Genomic DNA, 25,662 nt, shown 5'->3' on the forward strand with positions numbered 1-25,662 from the left:
TCCCGCATGTCCACTATACGCCCTCGCTCAAAGTCCGTCAACTGTACATACGGCTCACGTCCACGCTGTCGCGGCATGCTACCAGTGTTAAAGACTGCGATGGAGCTCCGTATGCCACGGCAAACTGGCTGACACTGACGGCGGCGGTGCACAAATGCTGCGCAGCTAGCGCCATTCGACGGCCAACACCGCGGTTCCTGGTGTGTCAGCTGTGCCGTGCGTGTGATCATTGCTTGTACAGCCCTCTCGCAGTGTCCGGAGCAAGTATGGTGGGTCTGACACACCGGTGTCAGTGTGTTCTTTTTTCCATTTCCAGGAGTGTATATGGCGCTGAAACATGGACTATGAGGAAAAAAGACAGAGAAAGGCTGGAGGCTTTTGAGATCTGGACATGGCGGAAGATGGAAGGAATAAGTTGGATGGACAGAGTAAAACATGAAGAGGTACTGAGAAGAGTGGGAGAGAAAAGGCAGTTACTAGGTGTAATAAAGAGAAGAAAAAGAAATTGGATTGGGCATATATTAAGAAAGAATGACGGACTGATAAAAGCAGTTTTAGAAGGTTATGTAGAAGGGAAAAGGAAGCGAGGAAGGAAGAGATTCCAGATACTGGATGACATGATGGACGGTACAACATACAGCAGCCTTAAGAAGGAAGCAATGGATCGCAGAAAATGGAGAGGCAAAGGACCTGCTAATATAGCAGATAACTGATGATGATGAATCTTATGAACGAAGATGATGGGTTTTGTTTGAATCTGCATGGAATCCTGCTCTCTCACTTGTCAAAAAACAGACTGACATAGTTATTAATTCCAAGATTATTACGATAATTTCTGACGTCGGTCATCTTTGGTTCGTGGTGGCGCTAGTCTTTCCAATGCGCGCGCGCGCATGTGTGTGTGTGTGTGTGTGTGTGTGTGTGTGTGTGTGTGTGTGTGTGTGTGTGTGTGTGTGTCTGCCATCTATGCGAAGTTTCTGTAAAAACGGAGGTTTTAAATTCGCTTGCACAGCACTTACTTGCTGCAGTTTTGCCTTGAAAATGGCAAGGTGTGCTCCTGTCGAGATATCAGGGGTTGTTGACGACGTCAGCCGACTACATTCCCGTAAGTTATCTGACCTCCCTGCAACATTATATGTTGTCCTGCTCCATTATTCGAAGACTACCAGCAGCCGGACTATGAAATTACCTTCTGATGCGTAGGCTGCCGGTAACATCACAACACAATCGGCTGCGTTTGGATTGGTCCCGTGACCTCGAGGAACGACTTACTGACAACTGGTGCCGCAAGTGTCGAGCGATGAATCACGGTTCTGCTCCACCCCGATCACCGTCGTTGGCGGTATGACGGCGACCTGGTGACGTCTCCCATTCTTCCAATGTTTTGGAAAGGCAAAGTGGTGTCACTACAGTAGTCATGGTGTGGGGAGCCATCGAGTATGACTTCAGGGCACTGCTGGTAGTGATTGAGGGAATTCCGACGGCATGACGATATGTCACGGACATACTCTGTCCTCCTCATATTCTACCTCTCGTGCTATAGTATCGTGGTACCATTTTTCAACAGGATAATGTTCGTCCCTGTCTATGAACTGTCTGCTTGATGTTGAGATAGTACTGTGGCCAGCATGATTGCCGTATCTGTTCCAGCTAGAACGTACGTGGAACCTTCTCGAGCGTTAACTCCGTCGCAGCGCTAGTACCTAGAACATCAGGCACCAGTCCCAGAGCTGTGGGCAATCTTGCCTCAGGAGAGGGTGCAGCACCCTTCCCAACCTAGTTAGTGCATGCATGCAGGCCACAGGGGGTGCAACTTCATACCCATAAGTGGGTCTATACTGACAAGTTCTTCGCAAATTTCACGTAATTTTTTTATCACTGAAATGACGTCACATACTCTGTGTCTGATGACGTGACTGAGGAAGTAATACGTCACGACAGGGAAGCCGTAAGGGCTCTGGTATAGTAATGAGAGCTTAAGAGAGCTTTGAAGACTTACGAGCAGTAAGGATGGAAGGCCAAGGACAAAGTATTCAGATTAAAAATGATTTGACAGGGACGTAGTTCCACGCCTCTACGCTTCAATCCATGCGTTGAGGAAGCAATGGCGGAAAGAAAAGAAAAGAAAAGTTAGGAAGTTGGATAAAATTCGGGTTGAAAAGATATCAATGATAAGACGCGCTGATGACATTACAGTCCTCAGTGAAACCGAAGAAGAATTACAGGACATGATAAATGGAATGAACGATATAATGAGTATAGAATAACGGTTGAGAGTAAAATGAAGAAAGACAAAAGTAATGATAAACGGAAATGAGATTTGCTTTGAATTTAACATCAAAATTGGGGACCATGAATTAAACAAAGTTAAGGAAGTCTGCTACTTTGGAACCAAAACAGCACCTGACGGACGAAGCGAGGAGGACATAAAAAGGGGCTTAGCACAGGCAAAGAAGGTATTCCTGGCCAAGAAAAGCCTACTATTATCAAATATCAGCCTTCATGTGAGGAAGAAATTTCCGAGAAGTAGTTTTGGAGCACTGCGCATTATATGGAAGCCATTTATGGACAATGGGAAAATCGAAGCGTTCGAGGTATCGTGCTTTGTAAAGATATTGGAAATTTGGTGGACTGATATATGGTGATGAGTTCTCTGTGGAATCGGCGATGAAAGGAACACATGGAAAACAATGGCAAGAGGAAGGGAGAGTATGATGAGGCATTTGTTAAGACATCAGGAAGTAACTTGCGTGCTACGAGTGGAAGGAGTCGAGAGTAAAAACTGCAGGGGAAGGGAGAGATTGGAAAATATCCAACACATAATAACTGAAGTCATTACGTGCAGCCACGCGAGATTAGCTGAGCAGTCTATGGCGCTGCAGTCATGGACTGTGAAGCTGGTCCCGGCGGAGGTTCGAGTCCTCCCTCGGGCATGGGTGTGTGTGTGTTTGTCCTTAGGATAATTTAGGTTAAGTAGTGTGTAAGCTTAGGGACTGATGACCTTAGCAGTTAAGACCCATAAGATTTCACACACATTTGAACATTTGAACAAACAGGCAGCCATAAAATAATCAGCAACATAAAAAATTAGCTGTTTGTTTTGATTTCCGGAAACAAGTAGGGTGGACTCCGTTCCAAAAAGAAATCAATTCATTTTCTGCGCTTATTTGTTACCGTGTTGAGAAGTTGGGACCATCACTTCACACTAAAAACAAAATAGCCATGAGTGGAAAGTACTGATCCTGTACAAAAAAGGGAAGTCCGCCATTTTCTGAGATACAAGCGAAACTTTTTTATGGTTATCTGAAAATAACTGACCAGCTCTACGCAAGCCTTCCGGATCTACTGGATGGCTAACTACGTGAGCTAAGGCATGGAATAAAACAAAAATCTTCATTAGGATAGTGTAAAACCCACAATGGTTCAAGTCGGGTTTTGCACCGTCTGGCTGCCGTTTATTCTGCATTGTAAAGGAAATGTTTGGCTGGAGAAGTTGTGTATAATGAAGAGAGAATAGCTGGCAGAGACGTGTATTCCACAACTCAGAGAAATGCGATTCAGGGATGGAATTATGTTAGATAAGTAAATTTATGACTGTACAGTGGCTACATTCCTGCGAAATGTTTGTGCAGTATCGCAGAAGGAACATTCAGCTTCTCGATGCCGTATGACAAGACCTCGTTCAAACTGAGTGAGGTGTTGACAATAGCGTCTTTGTCGCCTTGAAGGCATTCTTGCGTAACATCAAGTCATCACGTTCAATCTCAAAGGTCACTAACGCTCATCGTCGTTGCAGCGCGTCTTCAAAGCCAGCCTGATTTGCGTCCTCGTAGGGTCACTACCAGCGCCACTCTTATGCGGCTGGGGTGAAATCCGAACAGACATCTTTCAGGTGCAGACCGCGCCAGGTGACGCCCTGGTTAGCACACTGGACTCTCATTCGGGAGGACGGCGGCTCAGACTCCCGTCCGACCATCCTGATTTAGGTTTTCCGTGACTTCCCTAAATCGCTTCAGGCAACTGCCTGGATGATTCCTTTGAAGGAGCACAGCCGACTCCCTTCCACATGCTTCCCTAATCCGACGGGACCGATGAGATCGCTGTTTGGTCCCTCCGCCACATCAGCCAACCAACCAGTCGGTGAGTGAGATATAGAAACACGCCCATCAACTTTCTTTTACGTAGCACAACTTCTTGGTGTTGCGATTTTTATTTTGCGTCGCTGTACTTTCGTATTATCCGGATTTCCGATTATCCGAATGAAGTAGTTATCTGGATGAGTGCGAAATGAAGTCACCTTGGCGGGTAGCGTCGCCTATGACCCGGTGCGTGCGTGCGTGCGCGCGCTAGGTGAGGTGAGGTGAGGTGAGGTGAGGTGAGGTGACCTCCATCCAGGACGCCCCCGCTCCCCGCTCCCCGCGCCGCTACCAGCCGGCGCCGCGATCGATACGGGGCGTCGCCGGCGCCGGCCGACGCCCGCCGACCACCTACGAAGCGGCGCCAGGTGTTTTGCGCCCGCCGATATTGCCATAGCCACCTTGCACGTTGCCGCAGTGACCGTGTTTTGCATACATTTTTTGCCGGGTCGTGCCGCCAGTGAGGCAGCGAGCCCCCGTCCGCGCGTCTCGGCTCAGCCGCGCCGCGCCCGGGTACGAACGGCTGCTCCCGGCTCGCGCGCGACCGCCAACCGGGCGCCTGCCTGCCGGTCTTCGCGCAGTGCGGCCCGGAGATCGCGCGATACCTGCTGCACACACACTGCTCGGCCCCGCCGCCCGTCGCTTTTGCGGGCGAAACCGACACTCCGGTCTCACATTTTCCGCGCCGCACAACTCCGTAGCTATGGTCGTGCGCTAGACAGCTCGCCCGAGCGCCGACCGCGGCGCCGCCATGGTCTAGGCTAGGAGACCCAGCGATGACATCTCGAGAGGCTGTGGCGCCAATCGTTTCTTCAACTTCTCGCACCGACCACGAGGTAGAAAGCCTGGAAGAGCCTGCTGTCGCTCCGAGCACCACTCAGGTAAAGAGGCCGCCCTAGCGACGTTCCCGTTCATGTATTCTCTCTCTCTCTCTCTCTCTCTTTCTTTCTTAAACCACCCCTTTTCGCAAGCTGTTATTACCGCCCGTCCCGAGACAACGCGATCGTTTTTGATCTTCGACTCTTAAATTATTTCTCGCACCTGTTGACGACGGCTGTAAGGACGAAGAGTAATTGGTGTTGGTGGTGGTGGGGGTGGGCTGTGCCCAGGCGTGGCCTTGCTCGGTAGCCGCAGTGACCCAGCGGGCGGCGCCAGGGGCCACACCTACCTGTTGAAGCTGGGACGTCGGCCCAGGCCGCTCACAGCACCCCCACTCACACCTACTGCCCTGCCGCTGGCTTGCGTCCACGTCTCCGCGATAGGCTTCCGATCGACTGCAAACATACCTGACCCACGCTGCCTGCCCCCGACCCTTCTCTGCCGTGCTCACCCGCGTCATTTGCACCTCCAATGGTGCAATATGTCTATACCTGCGTCAGTCCTGTACTGAGGTGCTTTCTACTAACGAAAGCATTTATCGGACCAGTTCACGGGTGGACCGCGAAAAGACGCCAAGTCTCTGACTCCACCTTGAAGATCTCCACGTGTACAATAAGCACTACGCTGAAGAATATTCGTTGACTAAGCCGTGATGACCTGCAGTGTAAATTTTCTAACTAGGCGTCGTGCCAGCTGACACTTTTCAGTGTTTTCGTTACAATCTCCGACTGGACAAACAATCTGCGACGCTTTGCGAATTAGCTCGACGTCTTCTGTTACTTCAGTCCTGCATGGATCCCACAAATTTTAACAGTACCTCAATATAGGCTCTGCAAATGTTTCGCACCAGTTTTTTTCGTAATAAACTACAGTACCTCAGTGTTCTGTCAACAAGTCTGAGTATACAATTTCATCACCCACTAACTAAGCTTATAAGATAGTGCCTCTCTATGCCCCGCACGTTGCTAATTCCCAGATATTTGCATAACATATTGACCGCACTTGTGCTCCATTACTTATCCCGTCAGAAACTACTGCTATTTTATGTTTTGCGAAGGACAATATTTTACATTTGTCTTCACAATGAAGTTTGTGAGATAACAGACAGACAGAACTGCTGAGTTTTGTTTACCCTCCGTTTCAGCAGAAGATGAGATAAATATGTGAAATGCAAGTTTACAAGAGTATTTTTCCTAAGCTGAAAGAATGAAGGTTACTGTCGCTCTTAAGCACGCAAAAAATGTTGTACAGTCAGCAGGAAAAAAATGCAAAATATTACCTTTAAGTTTAGAAATCGGATTTTTTGAATGGGAGAACTCATTTTTTCGGTAATTCCGTTAATATCACTGAAGATTTTGACACGAATAAGACCGCGAGATGAGAATGCCCACCGATCTTACCTTAGCTGCGTGATCGTTAAATAGCGACTAGAGTGCGTCAGGAACACGCAACTTGGACTCGCCCATACCGACCTCGATGTTTCACACACAGAGTTTCGTATGCCGTAGCTTACTGATTCCACCGACTTTTTACTCTTGTCATTTAGCGCAAAATTCAAACTTTAACAGCAGAATGTTAAATACCTAGTGTTATCTGACCGATAGAATCGTGAAACAACAGTGTCGAGAGATAACAAGCATTGTTTAAGTTACAAGAAAAGAAAGCAATGCAAGTGTATCATAATTTGACGTTATTTCAGTCTTTTTTTTTCATTCAAAATTACGCTCTTCTATATTAACGAAGGGTGCATCGACAGCGTTTAAAGGAAATCGCGTCGACAACGCAAACATGGCTACGAAATCGATTAAACCGTTTAAGTCCATCGTAAGTAAGTCAGAAATTTCCCTGTAAACATACCAGTTATCTAAATATGTAAATCGTTTCAGTGATGTTATTACTCCTATTTTCTTCACATTCGAAATTCCGATATTTAAAGAAAACAGTTTTAGATGTGCTCTATGATACATCAGTGACCTTCAGCTGCGTTATATCTCCTCACGCGTAATTTTTTCATATAAGGCGGCAATGGAATCGAGATAAATTGGTAAATGAACGTAATGCCAAAATATCTGCCGGGTAGACTGTTCCGACCACGCCCTGAGCAACTGTATTGAGTGGTATGGCTCTACCGTATTACACCTGGGACATACAAAAACCCATTAAAAAAGCTTCTAGCTGACTGTGTTTCATCATCACAACCTCTGAACGATTTCTAGATAGTCAAATTGACATACTACCCTACGGGCGCAAGGCCATGTCACTGTCAACTGTACATGCACCTTAACAGCGTTATACCGGCAAACAGGATGTTATTAATTGACACGCTGAGAAATCTTAACTACAGTGTATTCACAGAGCAGCTATTTATTTATATGACACACACCATAAACAGCCAATATCTATCATTTCTACCTTACCTAACACTATAGCGCTTAGTTTTAACTGTGGATGTCCGTCCTCAGACTGCCTCAGTATGGGCGTTACTTTGACCAAGACGTGGAGCACTAAGGCCTAAAGCATATCCTATAGAATTACTTAAAATGTATATACGAATTATGAAGAATGTCACCAAACTGCTGTGAAGAATTACGGCTTATGGACAATGTACAGACGTAGTTTTCATTCCTTTTCTAATTGGCGTGTTAGAGTGGAAGTAATGAAGATCTTAATCTATGTGAGGTTATCTCACTTCAACAGGTAATATACATTACAATCTGATGTCCAATTGAAACGAGGAAGACGGGAGGGCTGTAAGATGCGAGACACTAGAACCTGGTTTACACAGTCTCTTCTTACTGTCATTTGGAGAACAGTGGCCTCATATTCACACATACGCGTACCAGTGATGTGATGACCTGACTGCACAAACAAATCGAAGCGAATTGAAGATGGCAATGGGTAGAAACTCACATGGATATTGTCCAAAATAATCGTAGGGAGGTAACGTACGCTCAGAGTTCTCATGTAATAAGCAGCTCTATCAATTATCAAGTAGTATGTATGAAAGCAATATAGTACGACATTTTCCATTCAATTACGTTCAGTGGAATCTCGCCGACAGGCTGTTCTATGTTTAGCCTTGGTATAATGTTGTCACAACGTAAGAAACAAACATGTTGCGACTTCATAAGCAACTAGACATACTGTATGCGGGCTTGTAATGCAGTTACCCACTTACGAATTATGTCATTAAACAAACGCAGATTGTGAACATTTGAAGTATATGTAAATGCTATACTGATAGAAAGGAGACTTTCCTTATTCAGTTTTCACGTTATTTTGCAATAGGAAAGAAGAACTGCAGAATCATCAAAACTTTTCATCTCCAAGTCATTGAATCAAACATTCTGAGCGACGATGACAGTAATTTCAGCAACAAACGTGATTCATTTCCAGTCATCGTCTCTCCTGCTCTGTAGCGAAACTCTTGAATACGTCGACATAAAAGTTTTCTGGAAATGATATCAGGTCATACTGTATAAAACAACTACTGGAGAAAACCAACGTTTCGGCCACGTTGGATACGTTTTAATATATGTTTTGTTTGTAGCTACACGTTCAGGATGAAGCTTTATCTATCCTTGACGTTATCTAAATATTCAGTACTCACACAAATCGACGAAGTGCATTCATATTCATGCGTTGGGGGAAATAGCTGTTACGCCTCACGTCGTAATGATTGACTGTGCATGTCACCAGCGGAGCACGAAAATAACTGAACAACATAACTAAACGCACTTTTCTCACATTCCCTTGTATTTTCGTCAGAGCTAACATCAAAAGGACGGAACATAGCAGATGAAGTCACTGACCTGCCGGAATTCCCACCGAACCAGAAAGCGTGAAGTAAGCCCCGTAATCGATATCGGGCGGTAACCTTTAGGCCTGATCTTGTCATCTGTGGCACAGCATCAAGCCACTGTTCTGCGAAAAAGTATTTCAAGCAATGCCATCATAATGCTTCATCCGCTGAGAATGAAATGTCTAACAACAGATCGGTGGCCAGGGTAGCTTTTGTGAGAAGGTCCAATGACCACCATTCAGGATTATTTAACTCCAACTGGACTTTACGTCTCATAGAACAGCAGGTGTTATTGGACGACTACCAACGTATAGACTTTGCTCAGTATTGGGACTGTATCGTGCAATACATCTCAGTGAGATAATCCGGAAACAGTCGTAAAATGTGTAGTTCCTTACGAAGAACTTGAAAAAGCAACAACATTCTAAAAAAAATCGCAACAGTAAAAGGATTTCTCCGTCATTGTGACTCTCGTTATGTCTTAACGTCATCGACTTCTTGTTATGTTGGACGCTCATAGTAAAATAAAAATGAGTCTTTGGTGATGTGGCGTTTTGTTGAGAGAGATTTACGAGAGATGTCTCATAAGCTTATTGTATTTGAACGTGTCCCCTCTCGGATGAAAATCTAATGGAATTAACGCACTAACCGGCTCCTTCTGTCGTAATGTCAAGTAATATTATCATTTAACATTCCAGCTATGACGAGGCCACAGGAGAGGGGTCATAAGAGAGGGGTTATAAGATCGTCTAGGACAAGGGTAAGGGCACTGAATCGGACGTGTCTTTGAAAAAGATGTTTCAACATCTGTCGTGATCGCTTTACAGAAACACAAAGTTAAATCTGCGGGAGTAGACGGTGGTTTGAACCCCGATTCCCCCGTATGTGGATACAGTTCGTTAGTCTCCGTGTCATCTCGCTGGGTACCACACGACACTTCGGAAACACTCATTGCAGGTATCTGGCTTGGCTTGTCGTGAAGTCTGTTCATTGAACTAGCTAAGAGAACAATTTCCACGCATGATTTTTAGTAACAACATCGATACGTTGCAACAATTTCATGTGATACTGAAGACAACCAGCCACCGAAACGTGTCAGGAAATTAATAAAATAATTGTGCTCACGCCAAATGTACAATTCAGTCATGAAAGTGTAGCTACGACTGCCGTATCTCGTCACGGTTTTGTGCAATACAGTTTTAATGGAATAAGTTTCACTTCTTATGGCACACTTAGGTTGTTCGTCGTTGCCTTTAAATCTTCACTGTGCCTATAGAAATTTTTTAAAAAAAGAGTAGTTACTGGCAACTGGAATGGCTACAAAAATTACCGGACCTCTTCATTGACGTTTCTGATGGTTAGCACTTTCATTAACGTGCGGCATTACTGAATTAATAGCGACAGTAAGAAGAGAAAGGCAGGATAATAACGCAAGAAATGTTTCTGCTAGGCAAACAGTAGGGCAGCACAGATTAAGCAGCCGAGAAATGATTTCCAAAAACGTAGATGAAGTTGCAAGTAGCATCAGAAAAAGCAGCAGCCCGTTGTACAGGAAACTGAAAACAACAGAAGCAACCAAACCTGTATTTGGTGTGTTTGATCGAAACTCCAGAAAAAAAGCGTTAACCATTTCCTAGACACAAGAGAGAAATGCTGACGACAATAATGAATACAAGCATGTTTATGGACTTGACAATCAGTTTCAGAGATTTCCAGCATAAACTTAGACAATCAGTTTGAGATTTCCAGCAGAAATTTATCGGGATGAACAACTGCTCAGAGAAATGGAGTGAAACAACTGCAAAAACGCTCGAACACTGTAAGAAGGTCAAGCTCCATCGCTGAGTTGATTCTCGTAACCCAAAGATGGTCAGTAACGGAAAGAAAAAATGAATTGCTTTGTGATTAATGATATACCACAATTCGTCTATCCACACTTAATTTCCAGATACTTGATACTGCAATGAGATGTGCAGTTATGTACACTAGTACTGACCATTAAAATTGCTACACCACGAAGATGACGTGCTACAGACGCGAAATTTAACCGACAGGAAGAAGATGCTGTGATATGCAAATGATTAGCTTTTCATAGCATTCACACAAGGTTGGCGCCGGTGGCGACACCTACAACGTGCTGACATGACGAAAGTTTCCAACAGATTTCTCATACACAAACAGCAGCTGACCGGCGTTGCCTGGTGAAACGTTGTTGTGATGCCTCGTGTAAGGAGGAGAAATGCGTACCATCACGCTTCCGACTTTGATAAAGGTCGGGTTGTAGCCTATCGCTATTGCGGTTTATCGTATCGCGATATTGCTGCTCACGTTGGTCGAGATCCAATGACTGTTAGGAAAATATGGAATCGGTGGGTTCAGGAGGGTAATACGGAACGCCGTGCTGGACCCCAACGGCCTCGTATCACTAGCAGTCGAGATGACAGGCATCTCATCCGCATGGCTGTAACGGATCGTGCAGCCACGTCTCGATCCCTGAGGCAACACACGGGGACGTTTGCAAGACAACAACCATCTGCACGAACAGTTCGACGACGTTTGCAGCAGCATGGACTATCAGCTTGGAGACCGTGGCTGCGGCTACCCCTGACGCTGCATCACAGACAGCAGCGCCTGCCATGGTGTACTCAACGACGAACCTGGGTGCACGAATGGCAAAACTTCATTTTCTCGGGTGAATCCAGGTTCTGTTTACAGCATCATGATGGTCGCATCCGTGTTTGGCGACATCGCGGTGAACGCACATCGGAAGCGTGTATTCGTCATCGCCATACTGGCGTATCACCCCGCGTGATGGTATGGGGTGCCATTGGTTACACGTCTCGGTCACCTCTTGTTCGCATTGACGGTACTTTGAACAGTGGACGTTACATTTCAGATGTGTTACGACCCGTAGTTCTACCCTTCATTGGATCCCTGCGAAACCCTACATTTCGGCAGGATAATGCACGACCGAATGTTGCAGATCCTGTATGGGCCTTTCTGGCTACAGAAAATGTTTGACTGCTGCCATGGCCAGCACATTCTCCAGATCTTTCACCAACTGAAAACGTCTGGCCAATGGTGGCCGAGCAACTGGCTCGTCACAATACACCAGTGACTACTCTCGATGAACTGTGATAGCGTGTTGAAGCTGCATGGGCAGCTGTACCTGTACACGGCATCCAAGCTCTGTTTGACTCGATGCCCAGGCGTATCAAGGACGTTATTACGGCCAGAGGTGGTTGTTCTGGGTACTGATTTTTCAGGCTCTATGCACCCAAATTGCGTGAAAATGTAATCACATGTCAGTTGTTGTATAATATATTTGTCCAATGAATACCCGTTTATCATCTGCAGTTTTTCTTGGCGTAGCAATTTTAATGGCCAGTAGTGTAATTATGTTTCTCACAGATAACAGAAAGAATGAATATGTAATACAATGATTCTTTGCAGCAGAATTCATGCAAACTGCCAGGACTCATTTATTTGCCATTGCGATTAAAATGCATTTAGGACTGCTTCGCTGTTTTACCTGGGTGCCGATGTGATGAAAAGCTTTTGCAGAAAACAAAAGAAGCGTCATCTATCATTCTATTATCTATTCTCTTAAAGGTATAGTTTTGTAAAGTTCTTCCGTATCAAGTTCTGTGTTCAACGGCCGAGTTCCCGGCCGTCCTGCCTTATCCTACAACCTCCGAAGCACTACACGACTGACAGTGCAAATAGTTTCATTAGAGAAGAAGAGTTCACCGCCTCGGCGAGTTACACTGCTAAGCCACTGCCCACCGCGACGGTGGATGCCGCGTGGTGGCGTTGCGGGCACGTGACGCGGTAACAAAAGCTATGTTAAGCGGAGCAGTTACGGACGGGGGATCACCCTAGCGAAGATATGGGCTGCAAACGGGGGAATGCACTGAGATAAGCGACTCTGACAAAGGGCAGATTATTATTACGCAGAGCCTGTGAACGAGTATCTCGGAAACGTGGAAGCTGTTTGAATATTCACGTGCCACGATCGTCAGCATCTACGGAAAATGGTAGGACAGTCAAAATACCACTAGGCACTAAATGGCTGGATGTCTACGACTCTTCACAGAACGTGGTTTCGAAGGCTTGTCTGCTCTGTAAAGTAGGCCAGATGTTGATCCGTGGAACCTCTGCCGAAAGAGCACTATGCTGGTGCAGGCGCAAGTGTTTCAGAGCACACCGTTCGTTGTGCATCGTTGAACATGTAGCGCCGCAGCAGACCACTCACACGTGTTCACATGTTGACCCAACTGCATCGTCAGTTTCCATTGTAGTGGGCACGGGACCATCGGGATTCTATCGTCGATCAGTGGAAACGTGTCGGCTCTTCGGGATAATCATATTTTTGCTGCACTTAGTCGCTTAGTCGTCTCCAGAACGTCGTCATCGAGGTGAAAGGCGGCTCGAAACGTGCAGCGCGCCACGGACGCAGGCTGGTGGGACCAGTATAATGACGTGCAAGAGATTCTCCTGCGCTCGCCGCTGTGGGACCTGTGGTAGTAATCGAAGACACGCTGACAGCTGCGAACTACGTGCAGCCCTTCATGCTTGATTTCTCCCCCGACGGCGATGTCATCTTTCAGCAGTATAATTATCCGCGTGTCGAAGCCAGGACCGTGCTACAGTGGTTTGAGGAGCACTATAGTGAACTCACGTTGCTTATCAGCTACCAGATTCGCCTGATGTAGATCCTATGGAGCCCGTTATTTACGCGAATTACATGAAATGTGCGTAGACACCTAATTCCACACACCTTCACAAAGCTACCAACAAACTGTGGGATCCCTGATACCCAGAATTACTGATGTACTTCGTTCCAAAGACGGACAATCAAGCTGTTAAGCAGGTCGTCATAATGCTTTGGTTGATCAATGTAGGACTTTTACTAAGTCACCTAATGTCAATGCTGGAGTGCTTCCTCCAAAAAGTTACCGCCAGTTTCCTCTCCCACCAGTGCTCAGATGATCATGTGATCCGTCCGACATCAACGGGAGTAGTTTCTCCTTAACTCTTTTTATTTGTTATGGAGAAATTTATAGCTTATACTACTGTAGCATTAGTTAGCAGTAGTTAATGGTACATGTCAACAAGTATTTTCCGCTTTGTAACCCTGTTATTGCTGCATACTGCTTACAGCTACGGTTTACTTCAACATGAATAGTTCCAGACTTCGGATGTAGGTCTGAACCATCAGTAACCCGCACGTGATGATAGCATAGGAATGCCGCCGGCTCCGAACTTTGCGCCGGTCCTTCCCCCCGCCAACTTCCGCGATGTTAAAACCGAGCCGCGGTTTGCTGTCACAGCGGATCTGCTCGTTCATATTTCAGAGCCCTCAGTCCCCTGTTCGATATCTTTTCCAACTAGGCTTTCCGAGACTAGGCGGGCACTGAGAACCTGTCAGTTTCTCGCAGTGAGGCTGTCTCGAAGAAAATACGTCTCTAATGAGTTATGTACAGAAGCGTGGCTGGTATTTCGTTACGTCGATGAGCTAGTACTGACAAAATCTTCGTATCGGTTGAGAGCAAAGCTGTTGGAGCAAAAAAATAGAATAATGTCGGAAGCTACGAAAAAATAGATTCATTTATTTTGTGACCACATAAGTGTCAGATATTAAGGGAATTTGTATGGAGCCATCGCACTACCGTTATTTTATTGTGAGCACGTCAACCATGAGACAGTACGTCTAACATCTTCTTCATTTCTACCACATACATAATGATGGCGGTAAAATTGGAGAAATTATTTACTAACTGTGCTGTTCCGAACAACACGTGCTGTCAATTGATGGCCGTAAGGAAATAGTGGACTGAGCGGAAGCTCAATTAAAATCCGAATCATTGTGTGGTAGCAGGGTAGTAGTAGTCCTCAATCCGAAGACTGGTTTGTTTGGTGCAACTGTCTACGCTGCCCTATCCTATGCCCGACTTTTCATCTCCGAATTACTGCAAACTACATCCGTTTGAGCCTACTTACTGTACTCATCACTTGATCTAAAAATTTTACCCTCCACACTTTCCCTCCGCTACCAAATTGACGATTCGTTCATGTCTCAAGACGAGTCTTCTCAACTGATGCCTTTAAATGCTAACATTCTTGGTAGGGTCTTACCATGGCTGTTACTGATATCGAACGAAACCACAAGTTTACTATTACCAGTCACTGTTTATTTACACAACACGTTTCGAAGGTTTAAACCCCCATCCTCATGTGGATAAATATTACATACTTGCGCTGTGTTACAAACTGAGGTACTATCTAGCAGAGAAAAACTAAACAGCATTTAAAAAAGTGTCATACTTATGTGGATGTCTTTGACTCAAAAGGTGAACGAAAATATAAATGTGAAAGTAAAAACAAAAAGTTCCTCCAGCTATAACAGACTTCTTTCTATGTAATGTTACATCATAAACACCACAGTTTCGGGACTCTGAGGCAACAAAGATGTCGTCTAGAATCTAGTAAGTATATAGAACGTTTAGCATAGCAAAACAGAGACAGTGTTTCCACACACATCCATCGGCATGCTGCAACAAGATACGTGATTCATTCGACAAGGCCACACTTTTCCATTGATCCACAGTCCCATCTCTATGTTCCCGTGCCCTACGGCTGCTCGAAAAGTGCACCGCACCAAGGAGACGGGCTGTTGGGAGACATTCACATTGCGGACCATCTACATCCCTTCATATATGCCTCTTGCTGAATGCATCTTCCAGGACAACTGCCTGTGTGACAAAGCGAGAATTGTTCGACAGCTATATGAGGAGCAATACAGTGAAATCACGTTGCCATCATAATCCCCTCGTCTGAAACCGATGGAGCACATATGGGATGCCATAACGCTCCAGCTCCGTGCTCACATATTACGGGCCCGTAATTTTCAGAAGTTGCTTGACCTGCGCGAAGACGTCTGGTGCCACATAGCCCCGGGGACTTATCAAGGACTTGTCAAATCCATGCCACGCAGAATCGCTTCTGCCTTGCCTTCCAAAGGCGGAGCAATACGCTGTTATGCAGATGTTCATAATGTTTTGGCTCATCGCTGTATACTGATGAGAATGCAGAGAAATTCAGGCCTACATAGAGACGTGCTATCAGTCTTACTACCAACTCGCTAACCGCGAGTGCCTTTGCATAGAGGGAGGGGCTGTGAGGGGGAAAATATTTGCATACTGTACTCGTATAACCCCGACAACGGTACGGTTTCTTACGGAATACGCCAGATGTAGATGCAGAACAAATTAGCCGTGAACAGTGAACAAACGACTGTTTCCAACCCCACTACCATCTGCAGGAACGCTTTAGTGTGGCACGGATTTTGCGGATGCCATGCAACATGGACCAGCGTTGCTTGAATCTGAGTGTAAAGCCATCCTTCACCTAATATTCAGCAACAACTTTGGTTTATGTACAGCAGATGCAAAAAAAAAAAAAAAAAAAAAAATTATACTTTGGACTGGATACGTTTTACCGTGAAGCGCGTTGGTCACCCAGTGACGGTGTTGCTTGCTATTTCACACTGTCCTCTAGACAGTACTATCGTGGACAAAGATTAAATAGAACTTTTAGGCCACTAATTTCATTGATTCAATTTCCCAACGAAGACACAGTAGTTAGAGATCATATTGTTATAATTCATTTTGTCAAGTCTATTTAAGTGTGATATTATCGCTATGAAGATGAAATCGTCTGGTGTGCTCTTCACCTATATGAACTAATGGCAGCAACAGCTGAACTATTTTAGACTAGACTATCGAGTACGAATAGAACCATGCTCAGCACTTCACGACGTAAGATACAATCAGCTAGTGGAACCAATTCGGAGGACACACTCATATCTAACGTCACAGCTTTAAGACGCGCCAAGTGTCATGGAAAATCGTGTATGTATAATGGTTGTTCGCGTGTTATTGGTATTTTGATATCTATGAATATGAGCTTAGTTCCACCAACAGAATGCGGGACTTCTTAGTTACATCATTTTCTATTACACTGAAGTCCTTTAAGGGGAGTACAAAAGGTGGTGTGCACATAAACTGTCTGGTTTTATTTTTGTGGAAAATTTTTGTTTGGAGTTTTCTCTTTAATTTGATTTACGTTTTGTTCATTTTGAATGACTATAAGTATTCCTAATTTATTTTGAAATAATTTACTGCACAAGTAATTTCTGTAGGTTCCATGAGCAGCTGTTCAATATGACACGATATCTCGGAAACTGCTCTAGAAGGCGATGGTTTATGTTGGTTTATTGTAAACATCCCATAGTGCTCAGAGCCATTTGAACCATTTTTTGACTCTACCAAAGAGAAGAAATAAGGGAATTAGATTCTACAGAACATTTCCTGTTGGAAGTTTACATCCAGAGAACGAGGCGTTTGCATGAAGCAGCCTGTGAAATGTAACGAAGTGTGCAGTGAAACCAGTGCCAGTGGTATCAGTTTAATATTAGGATTATGTGTGCTAAAAATGTTTAATATTGTAATATGTGTGGTGGAGAGATCATTTCTGAAAATGTCTTCAAAAGAAAAGGTTTAGTTGTTAGTTCGGAAGTCTCTTTTTCGAGCTGGGTGAGTAAGAAATAGTTTTGGATATCTGAAAAATGTAAAAACAGCTTTTTTCAGACTGTCAGATATTTCTATTTGCTGAGATGCGTCAGTAAAGTCCCTTGGGCTGGAAAATTTGTGCGCTATTATGGAGCTGTCATGCAACCCTACTGATGTTTCAAGATACGTAGATGCTTGACAGAAATAGTGAAAGTAATTGCAGAACAATCAATGAAATCTGCAGCAGTCGAAGCAACTGAAGAAAATGATGGTAACAACGACATTTGCATGACATCTGACGGATCATTGCAGGAAATGGGCCATCAGTTTATAAATTCTTGTGCAGCTGCCGGAATTATTGATACCGGGAAGGTCCTTGATGTTGAAGTATTGTCAAAACATTGCCACGGATGGGCAAAAGTGGATACCAATAATGAAAGAAACAACTGTACGAACGTAACTGTTAGAAAACAAATGAGGGATCGACTGGAGGAATGGAAAGTGTGATCCTTCAGCGTTCTCAAGAACCATGTGGGTTCGCTGTGGTACATTCATGGGTGATGGTGATTCCAGTTGATTCAAACCAATAACTGATAACAAGATCTATGACTACCCAACACTGCACTCAAACGAAGGAAGAAACCAACTTTAGAAACACACGTGCAGTAACTGATTATTTGCAAGAAGACAGAATTATAGAATGGAGCACTGAAGGTAAATTACCATTTTTAGGGGAATTATGTATTCTCAGGTATCGTTTTAGTCGATATTAGCAAAATCTGCACTAACGACCCTCGTGAAGCAGGGTACTCATTCATCTATGTTAATCTACCGAAGAATGCATAGATCATTGATAAAACTTCTATCAGACTTCACGAGGACAATGATAAATTCAAAAGAGAGAAAACATATTTCCTATCACAAAAACTATTTTTAGTAGATATGAAGGAAGTTTTCACATGCTTAAACTGAGAATATGCAGTAAGAACACATAATAACGAAACGTATTTGGACTACATTCATAGGGCTGTGAAAATAGTATAAATTTGCAATGACGTCACAAACACTAATGAGTTTTATATTTGAAGACAACGGCATGATAAACTGGAAAAGAAATAGGAGAATAAAAAGGGGCCTAGTGTACCTATGTTAAACAACATTGTTTTCGGAACTAATCCTTAGATGTATCTGAAAAGGAAAACGCACATTAAATCTTTTTGTGTGCAGTTTTAACTGGCGGCAGTGAGCCATGGATTTTTAATGTGAAAGCCTTTCAAACAGTGCGGGCTGCTCAGCGAGAAATCTCGAAATGCATGTTGAAAATTAGTGGAAGAGACAGGAAAATAAACAAGTACTGCAGGAAAGAGGCTACAGTGGAGATGTCATTGTGACGGCGGTGAAAATGACAGTTATGCGAGCCACGCATCTAGGCGTGTGTAAGGTCGATAGGTCAAGGACTCTGCTGGATTCCAAGAGATTAGAGATAACTAAGGGAGTGGTGAAGGCGGATGCTATTAGAAAACATTTGATGCATGTCACTGAAAACAGTAACATAAGTAAAAGTTTCTAGGATTTCCACTGGATGGTGATGGCGCAGAAAATGGCGACGGTTTGAAGAACAAGTTCTACTAACCGAGTTTCTGCGTAGCCCAGGTCCAATAAAAGAAACCACTTCGGAGGAGAGTCTGAAATCACCCTTTCCGTAGAAGAGTCCTAATTCAGGTTGCTTGCTATCGCCTTCCTCAGACCTGGCAGTTATACGTGAAGTGCAAGGTATCTGTATCTTGTCACTGCGATGGGCGCTTATGTTAAAATCTGCATGCTTGTGTGTCTGTAAATGAGTATGAACTAAAAGGAGAATGACCATGATACTTGGCGTCAGCACGTAGAAGATTCTGCCCGAGTAGAACCAAAGAAACCTTTTGAATTCAACGCCTCAGTCTGATTGCTCAGCCAACAGTGTCACGTGATAGACATTGCGTTCTTGGATTCAGTACAAAGAAATTGACTGAGGGACTGGTGATCAGAAGCTGTATATTGTAACCTATTCTGTTGTAGTTGGTAAGTCTTTAGCACTGGACGCGACCCATACACTTGTCAGCCAGGACGTTACGGCCACCTACCTAATAGCCGATATGTCCACCTTTGGCACGGTAAGAGCGGCGACGCGTCGTGGCGTGGAAGCAGTGAGGTCTCAGTAGGTCGCTGGATGGAGATGGTACCACACAAGTCACGCAATTCCCATAAATTCCGGGGAAGAGTGCGATGAGTTCTGATATCCCAAATGTGGTTGATAGGGTTCAGATGTGGCGAGTTGGGGGGCTAGCACGTCAACAGTAACACGCCACCATGTTCCTCGAACCACTCCATCACACTCCTAGCCTTGTGACATGGCGCGTTATCTTGTTGAAAAATGTCGCTGTCGTCGGGAAACACGATCGTCAGGGAGGAGCGTACGTGGTCAGCAACCAGTGCACGATACTGCTTGGGCGTCATGGTGCCCTGCACGAGCTCCACTGGACCCATGGATGCTCCCCAGAGCATAATGGAGCCGTTGCCAGTTTGTCTCTGTGCCGCAGCACAGGTGTTAAGGGGCTGTACCCCTGGAAGACGACGGATTGGATGAAGAAGGTATCGGGATTCATCAGACCATGCAATGCTCTGCCTCTGCGCCAACGTTCGATACACTTGTACTCTGCCCAGCATTAAAGTCTGATGTTAGTTCTGCTACGGTTCACCGCCTGTCTTGTTTTATCAGTTTGTCCAGTCTACGGCGTCCGATGTCTATGATCAGGGGTAACCACCAAAACCCACGACATCTGGACGTGGTTCGACCGCGTATTGAAGACACTCACCACAGCACTCCTCGAACATCGGACAAGTCGTGAAGTTTCCGAAATGCTCGTGCCCAGCCTCTGGGCTATCGCAATCTGCTGTACGTTTTGTCTGAGATAGGTCTCGCGCACTCCCCATTCTACACACTGACAGCACGCTCAATAATACTACATGCGTCGTGCGTGTGTCTGACTAGCAGTCATTCCTTGCCTGATAACGCAACGCTGCTATCAGCTGGACGGGTTAAAACGACAGTAGGTCGGTGGTCATAAGACTCTGGCTGATCAGTCTATATCATACTGACGCGCTGGTTCCAAGACAATAACTTAAGTATAAATTACCGTAAGCACTTCGTGTGTTCAACAACAGGATCAATGTTGAGTGCCAAAGGTAAACACTGCGAATTTAATATAGATATCGTCAGTAAAAGTAAGGCCTCCGTTTAACGAATAGTGCGAGAAGTATAATGATGCAGAGTATGCTTTCATTAGTTTAACATTAATATGCGTTCATTTATTTGTAGTTAGACACGTGACGAGTGAATTCTTGGACAGACTTTACTAGTTCTTGCAGACCCGGAAGGCCACTGTAACCGGGGCTGAAATGATGGTTCTATCAGTATAATTTTTTACATTATGACACAGTACGATACTTAGGAAAACATTATGTCAGCCTTTACTAGAGTTTGTGATTGTAGTGTTTCGATAGTGCAGCAAATGAAATGCGTTCTTTTTTTAATCTTATATCTTTAGGTACAATGCACAAATCCTTCATTAAGACAATTCATCTTCTCACAGTGGTGCTAGATAAGTGGGATAAATAAAAGATATGAAGTACTACTTGTTGGAAAATCAACAGTATTCACAAAATTTGCTAACCTATTCCTACATCTGCAGAACCTGATGGCTGTAAATGAAGAGGCAATGACAGTTGGACATTTTTTAGGTCTTCCAAAATCTCAGTCTAAAAAGTTGAATTAAGTGCACTGAGCTAAAGGCAGGCTATGTCGAAAAATAACAAGATCTTAATAGAAGATAACATCTTTCATAACTATCCCGAAAATTTTCTTCTTGGCTCTAATTAATGAAAAATTGTTATCATGAGCCTTCCTTAAAGAAGATGTTGACTATAAATTACTACTGTGACAAATGTTACTGAGAAAGTAATTTGTTATGAATTCGAGGAATACTTCGCTGATCGCAGTGAAAATGGAAATGATTTAGGAAAAGCATACTAGGTCTCTATACCTTCACCGCTGAATACTCTGAGTGCGTTCCTCCAAAATTTTACAACTACTGCATCGAAACCGTTAAAATAGAATATGGGGATACAATGAAAGAAAAAGCACGAGTGGAAGATTTAATATACCATTATACTCTGCTTGAGTGAAAATTTGACGTTTTTGAAGGCGGGCAGGGCCTTTTTTTAAGGAAATTTAAATCGTTATTGGACCGAAGGAGATTTAAAACCTCCTTTCCGTACGGAATGTAGTGCAGCGTCTATCTCTTTACACTACATCGCTACGTATGCAAGTATCAATGGATGGCCTTCATCACCATCATCCTCCTCCAGTTCTGGATATAGGTCTGTTCCATAGCTCTCCATACATTAGGATCTTCAATTTTTCCTATTCAAGTGTATGCTGTGTGTTTGTCATCGATCTATCGTCCATGAGGTCATTCTTATCACGAAGAATGCAACAAACAATCACCTTACTCCATCTCCAGTCATTTCGTTCCCTTATACTACCTGCTTATCCACCTTTTCAGTTTTAAAAGTCACTATCACATCCTCAATTTTTATCCATTTGTTTGTATGGTCAACATGCGGCTTGCAATCGTCTGTAGAGCAACATTCAATCTCCAAACAGTTTTCACATTTAGGGTACATGGGTCACTTCTGTAGATTAAGTGCTGCCACTATACACTAGTTACAGACTTCCCGTTTAATACAAATGGGTGATTTAGTTCTGCATACCACGTTCAGTTTGACAAATGAACACCAAACAATTTTAACATCCTATTAAGCATATGTTTGAGTGGCAATATATTTGTTTTCAGTTTACATAAATGAACAAATTCGGTAAATGTTCCATAACTTCAACATCGATATTTACTGTTGTCCTATCGGTGCAGTGACTACGTTGTTTTGCTCTTACTATAAATTATCTTCACCATAAGTGTTTTGTTTCTCCATACTTTGTGGAAGTGGTTTTGCACCTGAAGCAATCGAAACAGTGTCACCCGGAAATCGTAGGTCCCGTTCATGCACATTCCATCTTCATTCAAATTCCTCTTCCAAGAGTTCAGAAAATACCGGGTGATCACAAAGTCAGTACAAATTTGAAAACTGAATAAATCACAGAATAATGTAGATACAGAGGTACAAATTGACACACATGCTTGGAATGACATGGGGTTTTATTAGAACCAAAAAAATACAAAAGTTCAACAAATGTCCGACAGATGGCGCTTCATCTGATCAGAATAGCAATAATTAGCATAACAAAGTAAGACAAAGGAAAGATGATGTTCTTTACAGGAAATGCTCAATATGTCCACCATCATTCCTCAACAATAGCTGTAGTCGAGAAATAATGTTGTGAACAGCACTGTAAAGCATGTCCGGAGTTATGGTGAGGCATTGGCGTCGGATGTTGTATTTCAGCATCCTAGACATGTCGGTCGATTGCGACTTCAGGTAACCCCAAAGCCAATAATTGCACGGACTGAGGTCTGGGGACTTGGGAGGCCAAGCATGACGGAAGTGGCGGCTGAGCACACGATCATCACCAAACGAGGCCTGCATGAGATATTTCACCTGCAAGAGATATTTCACGTGTCTAGCAATATAAAGTGGAGCGCCATCCTGCATAAACATCGTACGTTCCAGCAGGTGTTTATCAGCCAGGCTGGGGATGATGCGATTCTGTAACATATCGGCGTACCTCTCACCCGTCACGGTAGCAGTTACAAAACCAGAATCACGCATTTCCTCGAAGAAAAAAGGCCCGATAACGGTAGATGTGGTAAATCCAACCCATACCGTGACTTTCTCGTCGTGCAATGGAGTTTCCACGACAGTTCTAAGATTTTCGGTAGCCCAAATTCTCCAGTTGTGGGCGTTGAAAGACCCTCGCAGCGTGAAATGAGCTTCGTCGGTCCACAACACGTTACTCAACCAACCATCATCTTCCGCCATATTCGAAACGCCCACACCGCAAATGCCCTTCGCTTAACTAAATTGCCAGGTAACAGTTCATGATGACGATGGATTTTGTACGGATAGCATCGGAGGGTACGCCTAAGTGCCAACCAAACATTAGTGTATGGAATGCCGGTGCGACGTGCGACAGCACGAGCGCTGACTTCCCCGTGCATAGACGAACGCGCTACAGTCTCCATTTCTTCCTGAACTGTCTCAGCAGCATTACGGCTTGTGCTCGGTCGGCCACTACGGGGTCTATCGTCTAAACAACCCGTGGCTTCGAGCTTCGAAATCATTCTCGCCACAGCTGCATTTGTCAACGGACCTTTACCCGTTCGAATCCCCTTCCTATGGCGATAGGATCGTAACGCTCAACTAGCACATTCCCCATTCTGATAATACAGCTTCACTAAAAGTGCTTTTTCAGGTAACGTCAACATGCTGCGACTGCTGGCGCATCTGATTCTCTCTCACAGCTCCTTTTATACACGTTTGTCATGTGCAGTCACTGACGTTTTGCTGTCCAGCGCCATCTGTCGGACATTTTGTGAACTTTTTTTGTTCTAATAAAACCCCATGTCATTACAAGCATGTGTGTCAATTTTTACCCCTCTATCTACATTATTCCGTGGTTTATTAAGTTTTCAAATTCATACTGACTTTTTGATCACCCGGTAATTTTGGTGAAGAGTTACCTTGAGTAAGTATATTTACAATCGTGAACTTTTAACTCTCTGATGAAATCTGATTGAAGCTTTGTGTAGTCATCTTCACCAGCGCCCACCATCTTATGCCTATCGACATTAATACTACCTAGTAAAATGAAAAGCTGTTAACGGAAAATAAATAATTATTGATGGGCACAAGATCGAAGTCGCTAATGGAGATGACTCTGTGTTTTAACTTCGTCAGAAATTAATGAACATCTAGTGAACCGATTGCCTGCTACACTTCTCGTAGAGCACTTGGTGTTAAATGAAATTTTGCTTTCGGAGATTCGCTGGAATCAGGTATTCATACATGAAATAGGTACCTATCCTGGAGTAACCATGCGCCTTTTATCAGGTATTTCGGAAGATATCTTCGTTTTCGTAGTGAGTATATGGAGTCATCCCAAGCAGAGAATCCACAGCGGTAGTTCTAACGACGTCCACAGTCACCGCGGAACGTCGTCTTGCTTCTCAAAACAAGCAGACTTTGGTGCAAGAGTAATTTTAGGTACCTTGTTCATATTTACCACGCTTCAACTTGAGGGCATCAGTAAGCAGGTCACTTCAGTGAATGTTGACAGAAACTGCTTAATGGCTATACCGCTTTCGACTGACTAGTCATTACCTAATAGTCCGTAAGTACTTCCTGGCCGATTGTTGCGCCAAAGCGTATTAGGAGTCAACATTTCCATGAAGTTGCTTCTACAGGAACGCGCTCTGACGAAGCAACAGACCAAGAAAAATTTATTGGGTACTGACAATTGCTAGTCAGTCCAAAACGATAAAGCTAGTGAACTATTTATGGGAGCATTGACTGAAATAAAGTTTGTAGCTACTTAGGTGACTAGTTAGTTCAGCAGTCTCAGAATACTCTGCGCTGCGCTTAATAGTATCTGTTTCTGGTGACAGCAGTCCACCAGGAATAATCACGTGTCCGGCATTGACTGACTGCGGTGGTTGGTTGTTGGCACGGTTAGGACATGGTGGTGGTGTACGCAGCTCACACAGCACTCACCCGCTAACTGCGGGGTTACACTGAGTCTCCCTTGTGATTTGGTGTGACCGGCAATACGTGCTCTTACACTGATTACAGCACATAGTAATTTGAGGTCCTTGTAAAATAACACTTCATCAAAAGTATGTTTTGAAGGCCAAATGAAACGCCTTTTTTCTTTGTTGCGTAACATGGTTCGAAATCATCGACGAGTAGCGTTTGTTTGGGATCGCGCCATCTACATATTACGAACAAAAATTAATGTGTAACACCAGAGAAAAGATGTCTATTTAGTGTTAGGGGTGACATGTTGTTCATTTAGAAATTCATAAATGCAATTCTTTGACAAACACCTGGAAGCAGAACCTCACTTCCCTTGTAGAAGAGCATATCAATGGATAGTGGTTTTTATTATACAGTGGTGATTAAAGCGTTTCACGGCTAGTGTAGGTAACATGTATGAGAGTCCACAGAAACATACGCAGCAGTGGGACAAGACTCCGAAATTGGCATTTTTTATTAATTT

General features: G+C 44.1%; 1 protein-coding gene across 1 annotated transcript in view; it reads left to right on the plus strand.

The window, feature by feature from the left end:
• Positions 1 to 4,706: 4,706 nt before the first annotated feature.
• LOC124799211 overlaps positions 4,707 to 25,662 on the plus strand; it is a 774,857-nt gene continuing 753,901 nt past the window's right edge. Inside the window, exon 1 of the mRNA XM_047262747.1 lies at positions 4,707 to 5,017. Within this exon, the coding sequence (XP_047118703.1) occupies positions 4,913 to 5,017 (105 nt within the window). The 5' untranslated portion in view covers positions 4,707 to 4,912. The remainder of the gene's footprint in view (positions 5,018 to 25,662) is intronic.

The sequence above is a fragment of the Schistocerca piceifrons genome, chromosome 5, assembly GCF_021461385.2.
Source record: "Schistocerca piceifrons isolate TAMUIC-IGC-003096 chromosome 5, iqSchPice1.1, whole genome shotgun sequence".
Taxonomy (NCBI): domain Eukaryota; kingdom Metazoa; phylum Arthropoda; class Insecta; order Orthoptera; family Acrididae; genus Schistocerca; species Schistocerca piceifrons.